The following is a 22760-nucleotide window of genomic DNA, read 5'->3' on the forward strand; positions in this document are numbered from 1 at the left end:
ACAACACAAGAGGTCATGGTGTGGAGGCAGGAAATGGCAAACTACCTCCGAACCTGGCTGCCAGACAATCTTCAGATCTCTTGGCTACGCTACACACGCCATATGATAAGTAAATAATAATAACCAGCTGTCCTGACATCTGGGGAATTTACTCTGCTGGATCTCATGAGGTCCCTGATATGCTGTAAGCAGCCCTGTCTTCTGAAAACTCATTGCTCGGCTCACCGACAGCATGCCCCAGCCCAAAGTGCTTTCCAATGCAGATGGGTGAATCAGCTCCTCCTGCTTCTCGTGACCCTCATGACTCATTTGTTTGATAGTTATTGTAGTTAATTTCAAAAGATGGACACCCTCCTGGAGGAAATGTTCTTGCACTTGGCCAGACAAATGCCAGGCCCCTGCAAGTTTTATTTTAAAATCCTGATTGTGGTTTTCTATTTTTAGTACAATGTTATTATTAATCTGCCACCGCCGGCTGTGCAGAAAATACCGCACGGCATCAAACGTGATATATAGATGAGTCAACTCACCTGCCCTAGTTCCAAAATTATTGCATAAGGTGGTGTATGTAAAAGAGGGTGGGCTTTTTGGTTTGTTTTACATTGAATTGTCATGGGCAGACAAAATTCCAGTCTGCTTCCACATGAAAGAAACACCTTTATTTCCTGGGTTCAAGAGCTAAGCTGAACATGTGGCCGTAAAGTAACTTGGAACAGGCATGAAGCCAGAGATGAGCTTTCAGTAGTCTGAGGGCAAGACCCCAGGGCTGGTGTCATTGGTGAGTCTCACTGGGCAGCGGCCCAGGCACATTGCCCTGTCTGATGAATGCTACAATTCTGATGAATGCTACAGATTTCACCAGCTGCTCCCCCTCTTCCAGGAGATGGTGTAAGCCGGGGTTTCATGACTATATGGTTGTAGCACCTGATAAATGTTTAACACATTTTAAAAATATATATTTAAAATAAATTAACTTCCACCTGTTAAGGAAACCCTTCCAGGGCCATCAAGAAATCCCAGGGTTTGAGAAAGCCTGCTGTAATGATTGCTGAATTCATTTCCTCATCCATAATTATTAGGGGAAAGTTTGTCTCTAGTACGACTGAGGAATCCTCATTGTAGCCTATATGTAATTCTTCTCTCACCTTATTTATTTATTTCACTTTGTGTTAATAACTTTTTAGCTATGTTTTATAACTGTATTGATTTAATTTCACTAGGTATTGTTGACAAAGTGAGACTGTAATTTGTTACTTAGATTGTTGTGGTTTTAGCTTTAACAGTTAAACCTATTGATTGATCAACTGATTCTTTCTCTACTATATTTTCTCGCAACCATAAGTTGCAAAATCCTGTCCTGTTTTCAACTGTTGTTGGTTTTTAGAGTGGCAATTATTTGAAGATTCAGCAGTATCCGTGCAATTTGGGGAATAGTTTAGATTAAAAAAAAATATCCCAAATCATTTCAATTAATCTTATGTGATCAAATCATCATGTGATTTGTTCAGGTGCTGGTCCACAGTTTCATTTGTAAAGAGAGCGTGCGTTGGCTCTTTCTGACAAATATAAATGGACAATTTATATGAGTTCATTGTAACTTGTGAACTCAGAAAGGCAATTGCTTTCCAGGAACTCGGGTGGAGATCTTTCATATCACCTACTACATGATCCTTCTGACTGGAATGTCTGAAGATTGAACCAAGGGTATGCATGCTATCACTTATGCTACAAGACCACCGTAAGCAAAAGGGCCATTGGATAATGTCTTATCAAAGGTTCCCCAAAATCTTGACCCAGCCCTATAAGCCTGGATTATTTTTGGGTAGCCGATGGTGGGGCAGAGGTAATGCCCCTTTGGTAGCCCGATAAAACATTGGCCAGTGGGGTTTCGAAGGTAATCCCGGCTAAGTATGGCAAGAGTTTTAAAAAAGACAACCAAAATGGAGATTCCCCCAGTTGGAGATGTTGTCAGTTACTAACTTTTATACTGTTAATTTAATTACAAGAAATTTGTCTTTCTTTAATACTTTTTCTTATCCTGTTTTTACCTTCCTCCCACTCTTAAAAAAAATTAATCTCAATACGTTAATTGTCCTTATGCTATTATCAGTGTATCTAATGGCACATTTATGCTGTATGTCTTGTGTCGGAACTAAAGGGAAACCTTTACTGATGTTCTAAAAAAATTTACAAAACAAACAACCATGAACTCAAAACTACCTTTTTATTATTAAGATTTATTCCCTTCTTGCATTTAAAACAGAAACAATAAAATAACAATTCAGATAGCCTGCATGCTTCATTCAGCCCTTCCACAGCCGGTTCCACTCAACAGAGGTTCCACTCAACAGAGGAATATGTTTGTGTGTGTGTGTGTTTAAAAGGCATCAAGATAAATAAGTGTTGAAAGTTTCATAGAAAAAAATAGGATACAGGAGAGGATAAAGAGGGAATATGGTACACCAGCATGACACAACATCCCCACACTCTAAAGGCTAAATTATTCTTTACTTTTTTTCAACTAGCTTTCCCCAAATTTACACAGCCCTGGGTGGAAATACATTTTTAAATCCCCCAGGAGCCTGATTGTATGCAAGAAGACAACACAAGGGGGAGGGGGAACTCTTGCCTTCCCCCCTGTGCCTTTTCCCAATCTGAAATTACAATGAAGAGGTTATTGCCACTTTTTGGTTGTTCCACATGCACAGAATACTGGATGTGGAGAAGCCAGAAAGGGGGGGGGGGAATAGCTCACCACTAAGCCATTTCAAGTTAGGGGAAAATCCAGAGGGGAAGGTAAGGACCCCCCCCCCCAAAAAAAAAAAACAATTGTGATTTTGAGCTCAGTTGATCTGTCTTTTAAACAGACGCCCCCACTACTTTATGGCTATATGGAACCCAGGCTTGACTTTTTAAAAATGTGGCATCTACTTTATGAGTCTACATGGTGCAGATGTTAAGAGTGGCGAACTGTAATCTGGAGAACCACTCCACCTCCACATGGAGCCTGCTGGGTCATGTCAGGCCAGGTACAGTTCCCTCAGAAATCTTTCAGCCTCACCTACTTCATAGGGTGTCTGTTGTGGGCAGAAGAAGGGAAGACAATTGTTAGCCTTTTTGAGACTCCTTAGGGCAGAGAAAAGCGGGATATAGGAAACAACACCTCTTCTCGCAGGGTGACCTTGGACTGTCCACATTTTCTCAGGCTGACCTACCTCATAGAAACATTGTGAAGATAAAATGAAAGTGGGGAGATCAGTGTATGCTGCCCCCAAGCTCCCTTGAGGAGGGTTCAAACAAACATGTCATACAAGAATCTAATTAGAAAGAGAGAGAAACATAGCCATGCCTGCATGAAAGGGCCAGGAGTGGCTTATTCAACAGAAAGCTTAACACCAAAGCTGAGGCAAAAATATTTAATGGGCAGCTAAAGTACCTAAAGCTTGAAAAAACAGTCTACAAGAACTGCATGCACAGGAACACGATATTCCGCCTCCAAAAGATGAAAGTCAGCTAAACACTATGTGAACAAACAGTATGTACAACATTTATATTATTTGCAGTGTAAGCCTATTTATTTTTTTACTATGAAGTAAGTCCCATTTTGTTCAAGGGGGGTTTACTCAAGGTAAGGGTTAGTAGAACTGCAGCTTTGAGTAAAGATTGGTGCAACTAGAGGGGAAATTTTCAGATACAATGTCAAGAATCAAAGCTCTCTTCATTTCAAAGCTGATGAAGGGAACTTAAAACCTCAAAACCTTAGGTTCCATATACCTTGTTGGTCTCTAAGGTACTGCTGGACTCGAATCTGCTGTTCCACTGCAGACCAACATGGCTACTTTTGAAGATTTATATACCTTGTTGAAAACCTTGGAATTGCTACCTTTGTTGGCTGTCATTGGGTTGACCCTTAAAAATGAATACACAGCCAAAAGTGATGCATTGGGGCACATGACAAATGCCTGTGGATATTTTCTCACAGGAGTTGGCACCTGCACACATCCTATAACTATTTGTGGGGCCTGTAGCACCAGAGCCAGTTAAAAAAATTGTAGAGCCCTGGCAGAGTACAATTTTGGCGGGAGCAGCCAGACTGGGGGCAGTGGAATGGGGTGTCAATTTGAGTGTCCTTAAAGAGGACAAAGGGGGGAGGAGAGAGGATATGACCTTGATCCATGGGGGGTGGGAACGACACTGTGTGGGGCCCCTGCACATGCTACTTGTGCTACTTGGATAAACTGGCCCTGGGCTCCTGAAGTGCACTGCAGGGTTTTTGGAATCTGATAATGAGATTGTAGATCTGGTGTCCTACAGCAGGGGTAGTCAACCTGTGGTCCTCCAGATGTTCATGGACTACAATTCCCATGAGCCCCTGCCAGCGTTTGCTGGCAGGGGCTCATGGAAATTGTAGTCCATGAACATCTAGAGGACCACAGGTTGACTACCCCTGCCCTACAGGAATGCCTCTTTTCCTCTACCTGTGCCACACTTGTATATAGTAAATATTGCAAAGACTCCATAAATCGCTAGTGTTCTCCCATCCAAAGGTAACAAACCTGTTGGTATTCCCAGTGGGACGTTTCAGTACTCAAGAAGTACTGTAGCTCTGATGTCAGCAGTGGGATTGTTTGTCCTTGGAAAGAAACTGTAAGTTAGCTGAAAGCAAAGTATCAATAGCTATAGGATCTCTCTCTCTGGATCTGCAGGATGTGCATTCCCTGCCCTGTTTGATCCACTTTGTATGTTGTTTAAAAGCAGATCTTAGAACAGGCTCAGTACGTGTTCAATGCTGTCTCCACCAAAGGGAACCAATCCTGGCAGCACCACTTTTAGAATATCTCTTTGTCGATGGGGAACATGTATCAGTAATCACATGTCAATTTGATATCTGTAAGAGTTACTCTTTTCAAAATGTTTTTGTTTCTGATATTGTACACCCCCTGCCTATTCCCAAGCTCTTACAGCTTTTCTTGTGATCATTTCACTCTTACTTCCCCAGTTTCACAAAACTCTGCATATTTAAGGAAATGTCATGAGGGAATAGGACTCAGCATTCAGAAGCACAGAGAAACTGGGGATGGGCTGGGGAGAGAAGACAGTAAATGATGAAGAGAGACCAGGAAAAGAAGAGGAAGAGGAAGGAGAAGGAGAAGGAGAAGGAGAAGGAGAAGGAGAAGGAGAAGGAGAAGAAGGGGAAGGGGAAGGGGAAGGGGAAGGGGAAGGGGAAGGGGAAGGGGAAGGGGAAGGGGAAGCAGAAGGAGAAGGAGAAGGAGAAGGAGAAGGAGAAGGAGAAGGAGAAGGAGAAGGAGAAGGAGAAGGAGAAGGAGAAAAAGTGAGTTGGTTAAAATAGGCTGTTTTTCTCTACCCGAAGGAAGCTCAAAGTGGCTTACAGTCGCCTTCCCTTTCCTCCCCCCCAAAACAGACACCCTGTGAGGTGGGTGAGGCTGAGAGAGCCCTGGTATCACTGCTCTGTCAGAACAGCTTTATCAGTGCCGTGGCGAGCCCAAGGTTACCTAGCTGGATGCATGTGGGGGAGTGCAGAATCGAACCCTGCATGCCAGATTAGAAGTCCGTACTCCTAACCACTACACCAAACTGGCTCTCATAAGCAGTGATGATACCACCTGGGCAAAACCAGAATAAGGTTTATTTAAGAATACTCCCCTTCCCCTGGACAAGCAGCCAGCACAATGCCAAACAGAGGGAAAGATAGTCAAAGAGCACAATACTCTTATTCCCTTTCTAACGAAAGGAAAGAAAAATGGCGGAGATGGAAAATTATAAATAATAAAATTGTAGAGAAATATGATGTTCACCTTCATTTTTAACTTCTTTCCCAGCCGCATAGATTTCTTAATAGCCTAAACGCTTATTCAGACCCAGCTGCACAAAACCTTGCTTCTCATTGCACAATATGTGTCCAGATGCGTGTTGGGATTAAATAATAAAGCAAGCCTGATCTGGAAGCATTTATAACCTGGCTAGACCAGGGAAAGCCAATGAGCTGTCAGTAGGTGGAGCCTCAAGAGGACGGCCTCTTTCCCCTTCATTCACCATCCTTGGGTGGTTCACTGCAGGGGGGCATCAGGGCAGAGGTCTGAAGGCTGCCAGTCCCAATACAGGCTGAAATCTGACAAAAGATTGAGCGTTTGGCAAACATGGTAGAATGGAAACACCCATGTTGGAACCCAAAAGAAATTACGTTATTACTAGGAGGCAGACACTGTTTTGCACAAATGAATGCATAAAAAATGCCTTTTACTGAATCAGACCCTTGGCTCATCAAAGTCAGTATCGTCAGACTGGCATCAGCTCTCCAGGATCTGAGGCAGAGGCCTTTCACATCACCTACTGCCAGATCTTTTATTTATTATTTATTACATTTATATACTGCCACTTCCAGCATGCTGGCTCATGGTGGTTTACATCCAATAAAAAAACAAAAACATCACAAAACCACATAGAACCATACAAATTACATAACTGGAGATATCGGGGGATTGCATCTGGGACCTTCTGCATCCCAAGCCAGTGTGGTATAGTGCTTAAGAGTTGCAGACTCTAACCTGGAGGACTGGGTTTGATTCCCCACTATTCCACTAGCTGGGTGACCTTGGGCTAGTCACAGTTCTTGCAGAGCAGCTCTGTTAGAGCTTCCTCAGCCCCAACTACCTCACACAGTGTCTGTTGTAGGAAGAGGAAAGGAAAGGTTTTATAAGCTGCTTTGGGACCCCTTCAGGTTGTGAAAAGCAGGGTATGAAAAAAAACTCAGCTCTTCTTCTATGCTGCCCACTTCCTGCACAGTTCTAGCTCAATAAAGTGGAGAGGGACCAAGCGGACTGAAACAATCCATGAGGAAGGGTAGAACTTATGGAAGCAAAGCAGTCAATTGGAATAAATTTCTAATAACTTTTTTTTTTTTACTAAACAGTTTCTCATTCTTGTTCATTTGGGAGCAAAACCCAACCATCCGCAGGATCAGGGCATTCCTCCCGAGATCAGAGATGCCCTCTGGCCTGGGATTTCCATCGGCTCTTACAGCAGATTGACTGTAGCCACGACCTGTTTGCAGCCCATCACGGCATATTGCCTCCCTCCTTCCACATAATAGCTGAGCTGATTGGCTAAGCTCTCTACGTGACTTGAGTCAGGGTAAATGCCTTCGCTCATCATTTCCTCATAGAAGCAGCTCTGGACGTGGCTCTTCTCAAGCAACACAAACGGGACGATCTCCACAAAGCCCCAAAGAGGGTGGACATGACTGAGCACGGGACGGAGGGAAGTGAGCAGCTGTTCCACTTTGCTTTTCGTCAGTGGGAGATCAGTGGACACATTCTGCAGAAGGAAATTTGTGATCTCTTTACCCCCCGCCTTGCTTATGAGGATGTACATGGCATTCAGGAATTCATTGGTTTGGTTCGTCTGGAAAAATCTACTGAGGGTCTCCAGCAGGGCCGGAGACATGAGTTCCACCTCATCCAGAATAAACAAGGGAATCTTCTCTTCTCTTTCCGCCTGGGTTACCATGTCACTGATCTTCTCAGATAGATCCAGCTGGCAGTCCAAAGATGAAGCATCGTCCGGGCAGTGGTGCATCGTGAAGTAATGGAGCACAAAATGGTGACCCACGACTGACTGGAAGTGTTTGGCTAGCAGCCAGCCAACATGGCTCTTTCCAACCCCAGTGGGTCCGTTGAGGGAGATCACCAAAGGCTTGTTGTGTATGTGTGTTGCCAGGTAGTCCTTCAGCAAGGCCATAATGCTCTCGGTGGCCACGGTCTGCCCAAAGACTTCCCGGAGCATTGTTTTCTCCAGGCCATCCAAGTCATACTTCAGGACATTATCGTCCAAATTCTCAATCGCATTCAGAATCTGGAAGCAAACAATGCCGATGAGGAGGAGGAGGCAACGCTTGGCTTTGCTCTTTTGCTCTGTCGGCAGGTACCTCCTGGTGCTGCCTGGGTACAACACCCGGGGGTTTCTACTCCGCTTCCTCTGTTTGCTGGATCTTCTTAGTGGCGGCTGCACAGATGTGTCAAAAGTAAAATACTGTGCCTTCTCAAAGCTTGCTTGGCTCAAAACTGAAGCAGATGCACTACCCAGCTTGGCTTTACCCAAGGAGATCTGCCGTTGAAGGAGCTTTGATTGAGGGTCTCCCTGGAGGGTCCTCCTCTCTGTTGGTGAGAGGCCCTTTTTCAACCTGTGGGCCGTCCTCCGCAGGCGGATAATTGCCCGCACCGGGGACGAGAGGAGAGAGATCTTCTGAGGACATTTGAGGGCAGCAGTTCCACTGCCAGCCTTCCGGTCCATCTTGACCTCTTCCTGAGCACCTCTCAATCCGGTCTGCTCTGCAGAAGGGAAAAAAATAAACAAAAGAATTATGAAAATAGCACAAAACTTGGTATGATGTAGATGTCGGAACACAAGGCAGAAAACACCTGCAGAGCTGTGAAACTCTCTGGGTGGTCCTGAGCAAACCAGCCTTGAAGCATCAGGGCTGGATTCATTATTATACTAAAGAGTTTCTCAGAAAGTACCAAGAAGATTTATCATCATCATGGGTATAAAATGCATCAAGCGCTCCTATTTAATGGCTTGTGACGTGCTCAGGACTTGATATGCGCTCCACGCAGTTTTGGAAGGAGTGATACAGTCTCTTGGAACCTCAGAGCTGAATTAGATTATCTAAAGATGCTACGGAACAGGGTCACCACCAGACACTCTCCCTTTCATAGAATGCACAATTGCTGCACAGCTCATCGAGTGCAGCTTGTGGCATTTGCAGCTGCACTCCTCTGGAAACACCATAGCCCTCTTCACAAGTTACAGGCATGCATGTTCAATCTGGGTACAATGTACACTTGGTTGTTTTTAATACACACGTTAGGTAATTCACAAACGTAGCATGCCAGGCTTTCTACCAACTTTGCCAGGCATGGCAACTAGCATCCTATCCGGCAACACCCAACCTAACTACCATGATCTATACAATGGTCACCTCCAGACTGGACTACTGCAACTCACTCTATGCAGGGCCACCCTTGAGACTGCTCTGGAAACTTCAGTTGGTTCAGAATGCATCTGCAGGGGCCCTTAGTGGGACCCAATGGAAGCCCTATGCTGACCCTCTCCTCTTGCAGCTGCACTGGCTGTAGACTGAAGAACAAGTCAGATTCAAGGTCTTGGTCATATCCTTTAAAGCCCTAAATGGTCTGGGGACATCACCTATATGTCCTCCATAGAGCTTTAAAATCTGCAGAGCAAACTCTCCTTAGGACCCCCAGCCCCAAGGAGATCAAACTGGTCTCAACCAGAGCCAGGGCTTTTTTGACTTTGGTCTTAGCCTGATGTATGCGCTACCAAATGAGATCAAAGCCCTGCAGGAGTTTAATTAGTAATTAATTAAACTAAATTTACTCTAGATAAAGGGCCTTATGACCTTCCCCTGCCCCTACTTGCAGGATAGAGAAAATGGGGCAATATATTGTAATCGTTTCATATTTTTAATTAATGTAACTACATTTTATATTGTATTTTATCCTATTTATGTATTTTGAGTTGCCAGAGAGAGGTCAGGCAATAAAGACAAATATAAATAAACAAATAATCCTCTAGTTACATTCAAGTTGCGCACAATTAAATGTGTGATAAAATATCCAGGTGCCAGTCCCTGGTTTCGGCTGCAAAGTGCTTGTCTGTTGGCTGAACATCCACAGTAACATGTAAACAGAGAGAACTCAACCAGACATGATGCTGTCCCTATGTCTGCCTGTGGGGGGCGCTGCTGCCATTTTAAAGCTGGGATTCTTTAAGAAATACTGGAGGAACCTGATCCTGAGAGCCAACCAGATGGCACCCAGGCTGGGGAGAGTCAAGCATAGTTATTGCACTCTTAGCTTAGGTCTTTTTTAGCCTAGCTCACTGTGCAAGGGCCAGCTGACTGCTGACTGAGAAGAGCTTCGAAAAGTGATGTGGCCAAAAGAGGCTGAGAATGGCTGCCTTAGAGTCCAGGCTTCAAGCATAATAATACCGTATTTTCTGGGGAACTGATCTGTGTTGTCTGGAAATCTGGAAGATTCTGGAAGATCCCCATGTCCCACCTGGGGATTGGCAACTTTAGACCCTACAGAGTTCTGTTTGTTTGTTTTTGAGAATCCCAGATTTAAAATGGCATCAGGATCCCTATGGCAGATACAGGGATGCTGTCTTGTGCAACTGAGTCCAGAACTCCTTTGTGCACAGAACTACAAAAAGACAGATTCAGATTCAGAGTACCTTTATTGGCATAAAATCGCAAAGCATAAAATGAAATTTTCAAACGGTTTCAGATGTAAAATCTATCGTAAAAGACTTTCATTTAAAATTGCCAGTAAAAACTTTGATACTTTTATAATAGTTGCTGTGTCCCTCACGTTTAGTATCATTTTAATCCAGTGTTTCTCGTTAACACAGCTGAATTTCAATATCTTCAGATAATTAGCTAACGGGTGACGAAATACTTCAAACTTAGGACACACCAGAAGTATATGGTACAACGTGTCAGGGACACCACATCCATGTAAACAGTATCTCTCCTGAGGAGGGATCTTCAAAAATCTACCTCGGGTGACATTTGAGGGAAAGATGTTTAAGCGAGCTACTAGAAATGCTCTTCTTAACTGGCGTGTCTCCAAAATTTGTCTCCAAAAAGACATATGCAACTTCTTCGGTACAGCATGCTTCAGAGCTGACTAAGCAAAGATCAGACCATCATCCCTGCCACATTTGTATATAGGTTAATGTTTTTGGAAAAGTTTGCATTGCATTTATTCCAAATGTAGAAGTTTTTTTGAACCAAGCCTACTCCCTGATTATGGACATTGTGAAAAATACTATTATTTAAGTCAGAAACAAACACTTCTTTGCCAGCAGTGCCCCCTGGAGGCGTAGACTAGAGCCTACACATTTTGGATGAAGATTCTCAATTGGAGTTAAAAGAAAAGGTGGCTTTTTTTCCCTTCTTTTTAACTTTTTTACACTCCCATTTCTTTTTAATGTAATTTTATTTGCACAACCAAAACAAAAATGTGCAGGTGCGGCTAAGCAAGAACTTCACTTTGCCCGGTGAAATGAACCCAATGTATAGTGCAGAGAGGACAGGGAAAAAAACATCAGGAAAATTTAGGCATACATCTGTACAGCAGCAAAATCTGCTGTGTCATGCAGGATTTAATTGATTTTAGATACGTAAATATAAACTGCACCCAGGTATAACGCACGAATATTATATTGTTCTACTGTTATGGCTGTACTGCTATTGTTCAATTTATCGTGTTATTTGTACTGTTTTTCTCCCATGTAAACCACCCAGGGGAGGGCGGTAAATAAAAATAAATAAATAAATCAGGGTTTATAATTTTTACTGCCACATTTAATGATTTACCAATACCAATTCATTGATAATTTTATTTTATTACACATGTTTAAATACTTTATAACAGTAGCAATAATGATATAATCACATTTTATTCAGCCTTTGCATGTTCTTGTATCAGACTCTTTACAAGGCACTGTAATATGATGGTTAGTGTAGCAAATGCTAAAATGCTAAAAGGTTTGGAGCTGTTCTATTCGGGGGGGGGGAACCAGTCAAGAGAAAGATCATAGGATTATAGAATAACAGAGTTGGAAGGAACCTCCTGGGTAGTAGGGACTGAGAAGAATAGCATTGATAGAAACCCCCTCCCCCATACCAGAACTTTAGGGCCACCCATTGATTGGTAATCATTTAAAGACGAATAAAATAAATTAGTTCCTTATATAATACACAGCAATTAATCAGATCCAGTGTAAAGTAACAGTCAGATAGCAAGACTTAGGGCCAGATTACATGGAAAATACTAGAGATCTCAAGGGTGACAATATGTGTGTGGGGAATACAAATGAGGGCTGTGGAACCAGGGAAACAGAAAAACAGTGCAGGAGTAAAGAATTAGTCCCCATACCACATACTGGCATCCAGGAGGGACCTGGGTATCCCTTGGAATTACAGCTCATCTACAGACTATAGAGATCAGTTCCTCAAGAGAAAATATATTTTGGTGGCTGGATTATGGCACTAAAGAAAAGCTGGTATTTATACCCCGCCTTTCACTACCGGAAGCTTTACCTTTCCCATCTCCTGTAACAGATACCCTGTGAGGTAGGTGGGGCAGAGAGAACTCTGAGAGAACTGCTCTACAAGAATAAGAGAACTGTGACTGGTCCAAGGTCACCCAGCTGGCTGCGTATGGAGGAGCGAGGAAGTCAAACCTGGTTCTCCAGATCAGAGGCTGCTGCTTTCCCACTGAGGTCCTTGTCCTCAGGCTCCTCCTCAAAATCTCCAGGAGTTTCCCAACCCTATGTCCCCATACCCTCCTCCAATAAGGCAGGCCTGATCAATATTGTCCTTAGCAGCTGCTTTTGGCATACCATACTTCAGATTCCCAGTATCCCATTATATGCTTGCCTGTTTAACTGGGGAGACCTGAGGTCAAATCCTCACTTAGTTAATGGGCAATCTTGGTCTAGCCATTTTATAAAACTCCAACCTACCCAAGTCCACTATCCTGAATTCCTTGAAGAAGGGGGTAGGGGAATAAAAATGTTATTAATAATCAAAGTTATGGTATTCAATAACATAAGATGTATTAACCGTCCCCACCTGTAGATATAGCGTTGATAAAAGGGATCAAGCTATGCAATGGCAGTGAACATATATGACTGGATACATTTCTGAAGACTAGATGCGATGGGCAAGCAATAGGGGAGGGCTGTTAAAACCCTGCTGTTAAGGAGGCATTGGCTATCTGCACTTGGAAACAAGGGGCTAGACAAGATGGTTCTTTGTCTGACTCTACTAGCTTCATTCTGGGTTGGGAAACTGGATCCCACTTTATTCTTCCCCACTTCCTGCTATGTGCCCCATGGCAGAGAAGCAAAGGAGAGGGTCTGGTATTTTTCTTTCACTCTGTTTTGTTCGAGGAAGCAGATTAATCTGTGGGATTCTCTATTTACAGGAAACCAGGGCATCAGGTGGATGCCACACACACACACAAATATACAAATCGATGAAACTGTCTAAGCTGCAACAGCAAGGAGGAGATGCAAACTTGTGTGATACTATCCTTTCTACATTGAAGGTAGGGTCGCCAGCTCTGGGTTGAGAAATACCTAGAGATTTTGGGGGGTGAAGCCTGAGGAGGGCAGGGTTTGGGAAGGGGTGAGGGACTTCAATGGGGTATAACTGGAGATCAGTTGTAAACTCAGGAGATCTCCAGCCACCACCTGGGGGTTGGCAGGCCTAATTGCAGGGCAGTGACCTCTTCCCCCTCCCCATGGAACATGCCAGAGCTGGCTGAACTCCTTTCTCAATGCCTCCCATTCCTACATTTTCCCCTCTTCCCTTGACTCAGCACAGAAATTGCAAAGAGGTAACAGCAGCATTGGTAAAGAGCACAACAGGGTGCTGTTTTCACATGTCTGTTATGGTTCATTCAATTTAATTGTCATGGGGCTTTTCCCCCCCTTGATCTCGGAAGTGTTTGCAGTTCCTCCTATCTTTGTGTCACCTTAGATTATGTTAAATACATTGGTCCTGGTCCAGAAAGAGACAGGTCAGGTGGTCTCTGAGCTGCACAAGATCTGTGCTCCTGGGTCTTCTAGGGGTTGCAGGGGTGAACTACTCTTTAGCAGCTGGAGCTTACAAGCCAGCTGTTGAAGATCCCTCATGCATACAAACTTATACAAGTAAATATTGCAATGGGTGAATAGTGTGCAGAGGGAATTAGCTGGGAAAATAGTCATTTTCTCAAGTCACTAGAATCCAGGGTCACCTAATGAAATCAACTGGGAGCTGGTTAAGGCAAAAACACATAACTCTGCAACACACACACACAACTCAGGAACTCACTGCCACAAAAAGCAACAGCAGTCCCATTAATTGAGGATCTATAGCATCACTACCAGCAACGTTAGTTTAAAAAAATGGAACCTCCTCATTCCAAGGCAGTATATTTCTGATGACAAGGTTGGGAGAATAAGGAAGTCAGGATGATTCTTTGCCATCTTGCTGCTTGTGCCAGCTTCCCAAAGCCTGCTGTTATGCAACCTCACAATTACACAATTTCAGCAGAGACTGCTTTTTACAATTCAGGAGTTTACTGCAGAGATGATTTACTAAGGCTCAGCATGGTGTAGCTATTAGGAGGAGGGGGAAAGCATTTTTTTCCCTCCTTGTAATTCATGTAGGCTTTTGGTGACAGTGAATGGAATGTGGTGAAAGGTGCATTTTATTATAATCGGGACTTTATGGTTTTAACTTGCTCTGAGGCTTTGGATGTGACAAGTTATCAATCAGATAAAATACATAGGTAAGATTTGTGTATGTAAACAGATCTACACATTTACTGATATACCAAGTATCAGATCTTATTAATCTATTGCCAGTAACACTTGCGTAGCTATTGTTACTGCTGAAATTCCTCTAGGCCAGGAGCCAGCCAAACCAGTCAGGCTGCATTCCTGAATGGAAATACTGTGCCCCCTAAAAGCTGAAGGTAGCAGTTTCTTGTCCCATAATTCCTCTGTCCCTTGTTGGCAAGGCCCCATAGCATTGAGGCACAAAGGTAGCTTTAGCTTCCTTTAAGAAATACATCCATTTCTTCTCCAAGGAGGGGATTTCACAGAGCAAATAAAATGTGAATATAAAAAACAGCGTGGAATTCTGGTGCCATGTTATATGAACCATTGTAAAGGGCACAACAGGGTGCTGTCTTCACATGCCTGTTATGGTTCATTCCATTTAATTGTCAAGGGGCTTTTTTTTTTCTTGCTCTCCAAAGTGTTTGCAGTTCCTCCTGTCTTTGTGTCACCGTTAGATTATGTTAAATGCGTCACCTACTTCCTCATCCATTTTACTTACTCACAAAGACACACACACTCCATACTGAACAGTCCTAAACACAAGGCTGACTCCTGTAGGGATGCTACTAGATCTCTATGTAATATGAGCATGGGTGGTGACTTCTAACCTTTACAGTCATAGCAAAGAAAGATGCTTTCATACGACAATCTCAATACCATTTTAAAGTCAGAGTCCAGCAGCAGCTTTAAGACCAAAAGCTCACTCCTTGAATAAATCTTTGTTGGTCTTAAAGGTGCTACTGGACTCTGATTTTATTGTGCTACTTCAGACCAACACGGCTGCCCATTTGAATCTATCAATACCATTTTGTTTTCTCGACTACTAAGAATCAACTGTCCCTTGAGGCTCTGCCCACACCGTGTGAAGAATCACCTTGACTGATGCCCCAAAACACTCTTCTGAAATAGAGATGGCAACTTTTTAATAAATTAGTACCACTGTTACGCTCTTGAGAATAGCACCACAAGCAGAAATTAAACAGGTGGCGTTATTCCCTGGCATACCAAAATCTTCACTTGCTGAATGGCTGTTATGAAAGGCACAAAAGCAGAGCTAAGGTAAAAAGGTGACAACCTTATCTAGAAGACCCCCTAAGTGGAAATTAAGTTCATACAAACAAAAACAGAAGAATGACTAAAGAGTTTTGAAAAAATTCAACTAAAGTCACCATGGGCAAGGGGGGGGGGGATGCCCTGTCCTCTTTAATAGAGTTTTAATAAATATAAATGGGCTACTGAAGCTTTTCATGAGTGAAGCTAAAGAGCATTTCCTGATGATATCAGACTGATATTAAAGGGCCATATAAAAGGGCCATTATAAGTTGGCTATCCTAAATTCAACATGCACGTTTCCCCTGCAATTCAAACAAAGTGTGTAGTTCTCCTTTAGAAGGCATACATGTGAATATTCTTCTGTGTGTTTCCAAAGGTTTTATATTTGCTAAGAGGCAAAATTGTCACATTCTCAGAGAAATGCAACTGTCTCATAGAATAGGACAGCAATTTCCGGCACATACACACAAGGTTCTCTTCCCTGTTCCCTACACTCTGCATCTTTACATTGAAAAAGTGTTGTTTTCCAGCTTCTCAAAAAGCAAAAGCACAGTGCCCTTGTCAGGGGGGAAATGGCAACTATGGGATGCCAGCTTGCTACCAACCTTGGCTCCTGCACCTTTAATAAAAATCATAATAATGCTTTCACAACAACAGAAATTATTCGCATACTGAGTTTTGTAGTAGCAAAAGTCCAGTGTAATTTTCTGGTCAGCTGACAACCATATTCCATAAAGAGGTGATTTTTTTCCTCCCGTCATTAAAAAAGTGACAAACCAAAATATTACCTATACTTGGTTGCCGATGCTTTTCTGTCAAGATTCCTGCTGGCCTTTCGGCTGTTGTGCAAAAAAGCCCTTTTTAATCTCTGTACCAGGGAAAGGTTCGCTTGGTAAAAACATTTCCACATCATGACAGCCACTAAACGCATTCAAACTCTGCCAGGAGGATACAAAACGCCAGCCTGTTTAATAGAGTTACCAGGGGGGTTTTTTAATCAGCCTCTGCTGCAGTTTCCTGCCTGCTTGACCTGCATATATTTGTTTGCCAACCTCCAGGTGGTGGCTGGAGATTTCTTGCTATTCCAACTGATCTGCAGGCAACAGAGATCAGTTCACCAGAAGAAAATGGCTACTTTGGAAGGTGGAATCTACGGGGTTATACCCCACTGTAGTCCCTCCCCTCCTCAAACCCCACCCTCCTCAAGCTACACCCTACCCGCACCCCCCAGGTCTTTCCCAAGCCAGAGCTAGCAACCCAATTTGGCAGATAACAATGCAGGTGGTGAAAGCCTCGATCCTATTGATTTTTTCCCCCAGAGAAGGATGCTATTAGAGACACAGGAAGAAGCCCGGCTTTCTTTTTCCTTTCTCTCCTGGTCATCTGGCAGACTGACCGCCCTACCAATATCCTTCTCCAAGAGGCTGGATGTCCCACCCTCGAGCCCTACCCTGCAGACAGAGGGAGTTCCATTACCGAGCGTCAGGTCTCCGGTGCCTCTGCATCAGGGAACTTTCTTCCCTCCTCCGACTGAACAGGCCAACCCCACCAGGAGGCCAAAGGGCAGCATTTGCAGGGAGAAGGGAGGTTGTGTCTGTGGAGGGGGCTTCTCTCGGCTCCTGCGTAAAGAGTTTTTTGAGCTGCCTGTGTGTGAGAGAGAGAAAATGGCAAAGCTGGGAGTGGCCCCCGAACTGGCGTGCTTCCTTCTTACACCCGCATGCGGCCTTATCTCTGTCTTGCTGTACAGCTGTGTTTGGCTGCTGGCTGGCTCCTAGCTGCCGGTGTTGCAAGAAGGTCACACAACACACACACATTTAGGCATGCAGCCCATTGGCTGTGGTCAGACCGCAAAGGAAATTCAGCTCAGGCTGACTCAGGCCCCTCTCGCCACCCATTCCCATGAGGCGGGGGCTCAGGTCAGAGGGAGGCAAGGAAGGCGAAGGCAAGCTGTGGGACTCTGGCACAGACCCAGCCACCCCCCCCCCAGTACTGTGATTTGGCCCAAATGGAGGCTGGGAAGTTCAGGCAGGCTGAATCTCAACCGCCAGCCCTAAAGCTTCAAGGTCTGTAGTGTCTGCCAGACTTCCCCCCATAGGCAAGACCACAGGGCCTTTGACCATGACAGGCTCTGTCATGAGGCCTAGTTGCCAACCTCCAGGTGAGGCCCAGACATTCCTACTGTCACAGTCAATCTCTGGATGGTGCAGATCTGTTTCCCTGGAGAAACCGGCTGCTTTGGAGGGTGGATTGTATCCTGCTGAGAATCCTCCCCACTTCTGGTCCCCCCCCCAAATCTCCAGGTATTTCCCTATTCAGAGTTGGCAACCCTAAGAGGCTTTGGTGCCAGCTTGGTGTAGTGGTTAGGAGCATTGGCGTCTAATCTGGAGAGCTGAATTTGATTCCCTGCTCCTCCACATGCAGCCAGCTGGGTGACCTTGGGCTCGCCACAGGACTGATCAAGCTGTTCAGACCGAGCAGTAATATCAGGGCTCTCTCAGCCTCACCCACCTCACAGGGTGCCTGTTGTGGGGAGAGGAAAGGGAAGGCGACTGTAAGCTGCTTTGAGAGTTTTCCTGGTAGAAAAAAGCGGCATATAATAACCAACTCTTCTTCTTTGTGAAAATTTTAGGGGTACCTTTTTTGGACCAGCTAATTTGGAAGTGTTTTTGTTCATCTGAGGTTATCAGGATTCACCTTGCTGCAGACATTTTTAAAACAGCTATCCTAATAATACCATCAAACAACAGTATTATAAAGTTAAGCAATGCACTTTTGGTGACCAATATGAGTTAGCCATAAATATGAGGGCCCCTGAGTTGTGACCATCCTGGCTAAATTGCTAAATCACATCTGAAACCCACCATCACCATCTTTCCCCTTGGAGCTTGAAGAAGAGGCGGTCAGCAGACCTGACCCAGAGCCACAGCCAGTAACAGAGACACCGCAGGAGGAGATGGTCTCTGAGGAGCCAGGCATGGCCAAGCATCAGTGTAATCACCCCTCACCCTGAGGTGGCAACAGAGTCATCTGCCAGCCAGTTCACCTCCTCAGTCACCAGAGCCTTGGGAACAGTATAGGAGGAAGAAAAGGAGGGAGTTTGTATAATCTGGACTTGTATAATCTGGACCCTCCTGGGAGGGGGCCTACCATCGCCCTCAGATTTACCAACATAGTTGGGAACAGATGAATCAAAGAATTTGGGCCTAATGAGGTATTGTATGATTGCCATATTTCTTGTTTTTGCTGTTTTATCTGTTTTAAGATAAAGGTAAAGGTATCCCCTGTGCAAGCACCGAGTCATGTCTGACCCTTGGGGTGATGCCCTCTAGCGTTTTCATGGCAGACTCAATACGGGGTGGTTTGCCAGTGCCTTCCCCAGTCATTACCGTTTACCCCCCAGCAAGCTGGGTACTCATTTTACCGACCTCGGAAGGATGGAAAGCTGAGTCAACCTTGAGCCGGCTGCTGGGATTGAACTCCCAGCCTCATGGGCAAAGCTTTCAGACGGCTGCCTTACCACTCTGCGCCACAAGAGGCTCTTATCTGTTTTAGATTGTATTTTTGGGGGGGGGGGGGGTTATGCTTTTACTATGTTGCGAGCTGCCACAAGCCAGCTTGTCTGGGAGTGGCGGGGTAGAAAACTAATTATAAATAAACAAACTGCAAGGCACTGCCAGGTTGGCAGCACAGCTCTAGCTCCACATTAACAATGAAGAGGAGTGCTTGTAGGAGCAGGGTTGAGGAGTTTGGCTGGTTCTAAGTGTGATGTTTAAAAGCAGCCAACAAGGGAGTGGCTGTGTAGAAGCAATGTGTTTGTTTTACCTTGCAGTCTGTATTGTTTGTTTGTTGATTCCCTTGTCTTTGCCTCTGGCCTGTGTTCTAGAGCTCTTCTCTTGGATTTCCCCTAGGACTTGAAGCTTTGGGTTTGAATTAACTGGCATTGTGGCAAATACCGATGGGTAGGTGGCTAGTTGCTGCCTTTGTCTGTCTGCCTGCTGTGTGTCTGCAAGTCAGGACAGCCAGCAAACAACAGCTGGATGGTCGGTCAGGAATGAAAGAGTGAGAATGTTTATCTCTGTGCTGCAGAAAGCTTCTACCTGCTGATAGCTGTAGATCAAGCCACTGTTAAAACAACAGCGGGAGACTGGAAAGCTGGCAATTGCTGACAGAGAGACATTCATAGAAAGGGGGAGAAAAGGTAGTCAAGCTGGGGTGGCTGAGAAGAAAAGGCTGATGTGGAGGAGGAAATGGGCTAAGGTTTTACAAAGCAAAGACCAGATCTAACAGTGTGGTAGGCAGAAACTCCATAGATGAAGCATGACCAGTTAAGGCCATTCTGTGCATTGAAAAAAATAGCGTTACTCCAGCGCCAATCAGAGAGTAGAACCTGTAACTAGAGTAAAAATCGTCCCCCAAACCAATCCAGTGACTGCCACTATCCAAGGGTACCATACCCTTCCCTTGACCTTGGCATACGGCCCTTTGCTGCCACTCTGAAACTTAAGAACCAGAAAGAAACAACCTCTACGTTTTACTTTTGACTGCTAAAACAGCAGCCAGACTAAAGCCAGAGCAACTGGAAGGTTGCCAATGTGTCAATAGGGTACTCTAGCTATGCCCCCCCCCCCAAGCCACTGCATGTAGTTACTGAAGACTCACCTATATCAAGTGAATGTAGCCCCGTGGCTTCCTTTGTCTTCCTTCCTCCCCAACTTTCACACCCAGTGCAGTTTTCCTCCAAGCCTTCAGTGGAATGAACTCTGTAGCCATAGGCATGCAAATGTCCTCTGACATGTTCCACAAAGGGCAAGCATAGTCTGTCCTTTGCATATCTATTCTAAAGACCAGGAAAAAAAAATATATTCCTGCAAACTTAAATACGTGCCTATAAAGACAACTGTGCAAAACTATAGATTAGCTATGTAAATATCTGCTCCATCCAAACTGTAAAGTGTGGATTCCAGGGTAGGATTCTTGTTCAAGACTATCTCAGTGGAGCTCAGGGCAACTTATATTGTTCTCACCTCTCATAACTTTGTGAAGCAGGTTGTGGGAGGAGAGAAGAGAGTGCACACACATGGAACTGGCTTAAAGTTACCCAGGCCAGTTTTCTTCTTCCTGGAAGACTGGCAACCTTACTCCCATAGCCCACGCACTCACCCAAGGGCTGGCAGGGCAGAAGACCAGTGGGGCTGGAGACAATTACACCAGCAGTACAGAGGATTAGCAGACTAGTGGCCGGCTGGAAGAAAGACAATGCCAAGGTGGGAGCAGAAGGGCTGCGGCCCGAGGAAGAAGCTGGGCAGACCCGGCTCAGCCAGGGCAGTGGTGGGATGAAAGATTATTTATCATATATGTGTAGTGTAGCCAGGAAAGCCAAGGATTGTCTGGCAGCCAGGCAAGGGACATTCAGAGGAGGTTTGCTTTTGCCTGCGTCATGCCCCCTAGTGTGAGGAATTATCACCCAAATCTCTGGAGGTCTCCCATTCAAATACTAGACAGAGCTGGCCTTGCTTAGCTTCCGAGATTGCACAGGATCAGGCTTGCCTAGGCAACCCAGGTCACAACTGATGAAGGAAGAGTTCGGGGAGGAGGTAAACTGGACATGGGAGAGTTTCTTCCGCTCAATGCAGGTCATTAACGTGAATTTGGCTGACAGCTGCAGGACCCTGCTATGCCTTGTGCTTGCGAAAGAGCAGGAGAGCAGCAGCCTGGGCCTTTGGGGCTGCCCAGGCATCCCACCACAGAATGTGCTCTGAGCCAGACAGTAGCCCTTTGGAATAGCTCTCTCTCCACCAGCTGCTGGCTGGTACAGCACAAAGCTTGCAGACTCCTTACTTTTCTGTCTGGCTTCTTGGGCTCTCCTCGCCAGAAGATGAGAACTCAGTCAAGATGATGCCAGCCTCCAGGAGGGATCTGAGGACCCCTGGAATTATAGCTCATCTCCAGGTGACACATCAGTTCCCCTGGAGAAAATGGCAATTTCCCCAGTCAGCCCTGAGGGCTATCTCATCCTGGGTTTTGTGTCCCGTGGCAAATGTCCCAGAAAAAGGAAAGCTCAAAGTTTTGGGATAGTCAAACTGCAGCCCTCCAGATGCGGCCCTCCAGATGCGAATGAAGGCTAGCAGGGGCTCATGGGAATTGTAGTCCATGGACATCTGGAGGGCCGCAGTTTGACTACCCCTGGACTAGAACTTTAGAAATTGATTCAGGAGAGTACAAATTGATTCACAAGACTCCTGTGTGGTCAGAGACAATAGCAGGCATAAATGTAGAGCCACCATAGAAGAGATCTCCCCCCCCCTTCTTTATGCAACTCACACAGAATGGCTCTTATCATCAAAGCCTAATTCAATTTACAGTTGATACTTCCAGGAGGAGAGAAACAGCTACAACAACTGAGCAGTGATAAGGAGCCAGATGGCTCCAGAGGATGGGAAGGAAAGGGAGAGGAAATGAGCAAGGCAGCTTCAGGTCAGTTCCCTGCAGGGAGTTTGGGAATTTTGGTCAAGCAAACCAAAGCAGGAGCCCGTGGCTACCTGACATTGTGGGTGTTTCAAAGAAAGTGATTATCCCAGACACAAATGTTTTGAGCCCAGCTGCTAAGGCTAAATGGGGATTTTTAATATCTGCAAATTCATGGGTTTGAAACGACTGGTCAAAACAAAGGACAAATGTTTAACCCACAAAAGAAACAAACGCCACCACGATAATGAAAAAAAAGGAAAAAATAACTTCCTCAAGAATGAATTAACAGAAAAATAAGAACGTTTTCATGAAGAGGAAAATGGGAAGTGATGTAATCAGCCTAATAATAAGGATGACATTATCAGTGATAAGTCAACACAAAATAAGCTATATTTACATTTATAGTTCTTTGCAACATATTCATCTAATGCAGCTACAAAGCAGATTACTTTATTTTGCAATTTTCTACTCTGAAAAGTTTTTTCTTGCTATCTGTTTTATCTGGCCGCAGTGCTGTATTAAAATAAAAATTTGAAGATTACTTTATTGGTGGGGGGGGAGCCTTCATTTGCTGTGTTTAGCTAAGTAACAGCACCTACCATTTACCTTTCTCAAGATTATTTGAGTCAGATCACAATTAAATTACAAGCCAATAATATCAATAAAACAACATGAAAAAAAATTCCCCAATTTACAAAAAGGCCCCTTTTAAAAAGTTGTGTGTTGTTGTTTTTTTAAAAGTTTGAATGAAGGACAGGATTTTGGAGGCTTCCCAACCTTCCTCTGGTCAATTGGTC

At 44.6% G+C, this 22760-nt stretch overlaps 1 protein-coding gene across 1 annotated transcript; it reads right to left on the bottom strand.

Annotated features, from left to right (window-relative positions):
* Positions 1-2205: 2205 nt before the first annotated feature.
* TOR4A (torsin family 4 member A) lies at positions 2206-20934 on the bottom strand. Its single transcript, XM_077306622.1, has 3 exons — positions 20926-20934; positions 20155-20332; positions 2206-8348 (listed from the first exon to the last, which is right to left on the bottom strand). The coding sequence occupies exons 1-3, from the start codon at positions 20932-20934 to the stop codon at positions 7036-7038; spliced, it is 1500 nt and encodes a 499-aa protein (XP_077162737.1). The 3' UTR covers positions 2206-7035.
* Positions 20935-22760: the final 1826 nt, after the last annotated feature.

This window comes from Paroedura picta, chromosome 12 (genome assembly GCF_049243985.1).
Source record: "Paroedura picta isolate Pp20150507F chromosome 12, Ppicta_v3.0, whole genome shotgun sequence".
NCBI classification, from domain to species: Eukaryota; Metazoa; Chordata; class Lepidosauria; order Squamata; family Gekkonidae; genus Paroedura; species Paroedura picta.

Excerpts from the sequence above, each read along its gene's own strand:
- TOR4A (XM_077306622.1), bottom strand. Across the intron at positions 8,349-20,154 it reads GCTACATTCACTTGATATAG|AGCAGACCGGATTGAGAGGT; the intron begins GTGAGTCTTCAG and ends TCCCTTCTGCAG.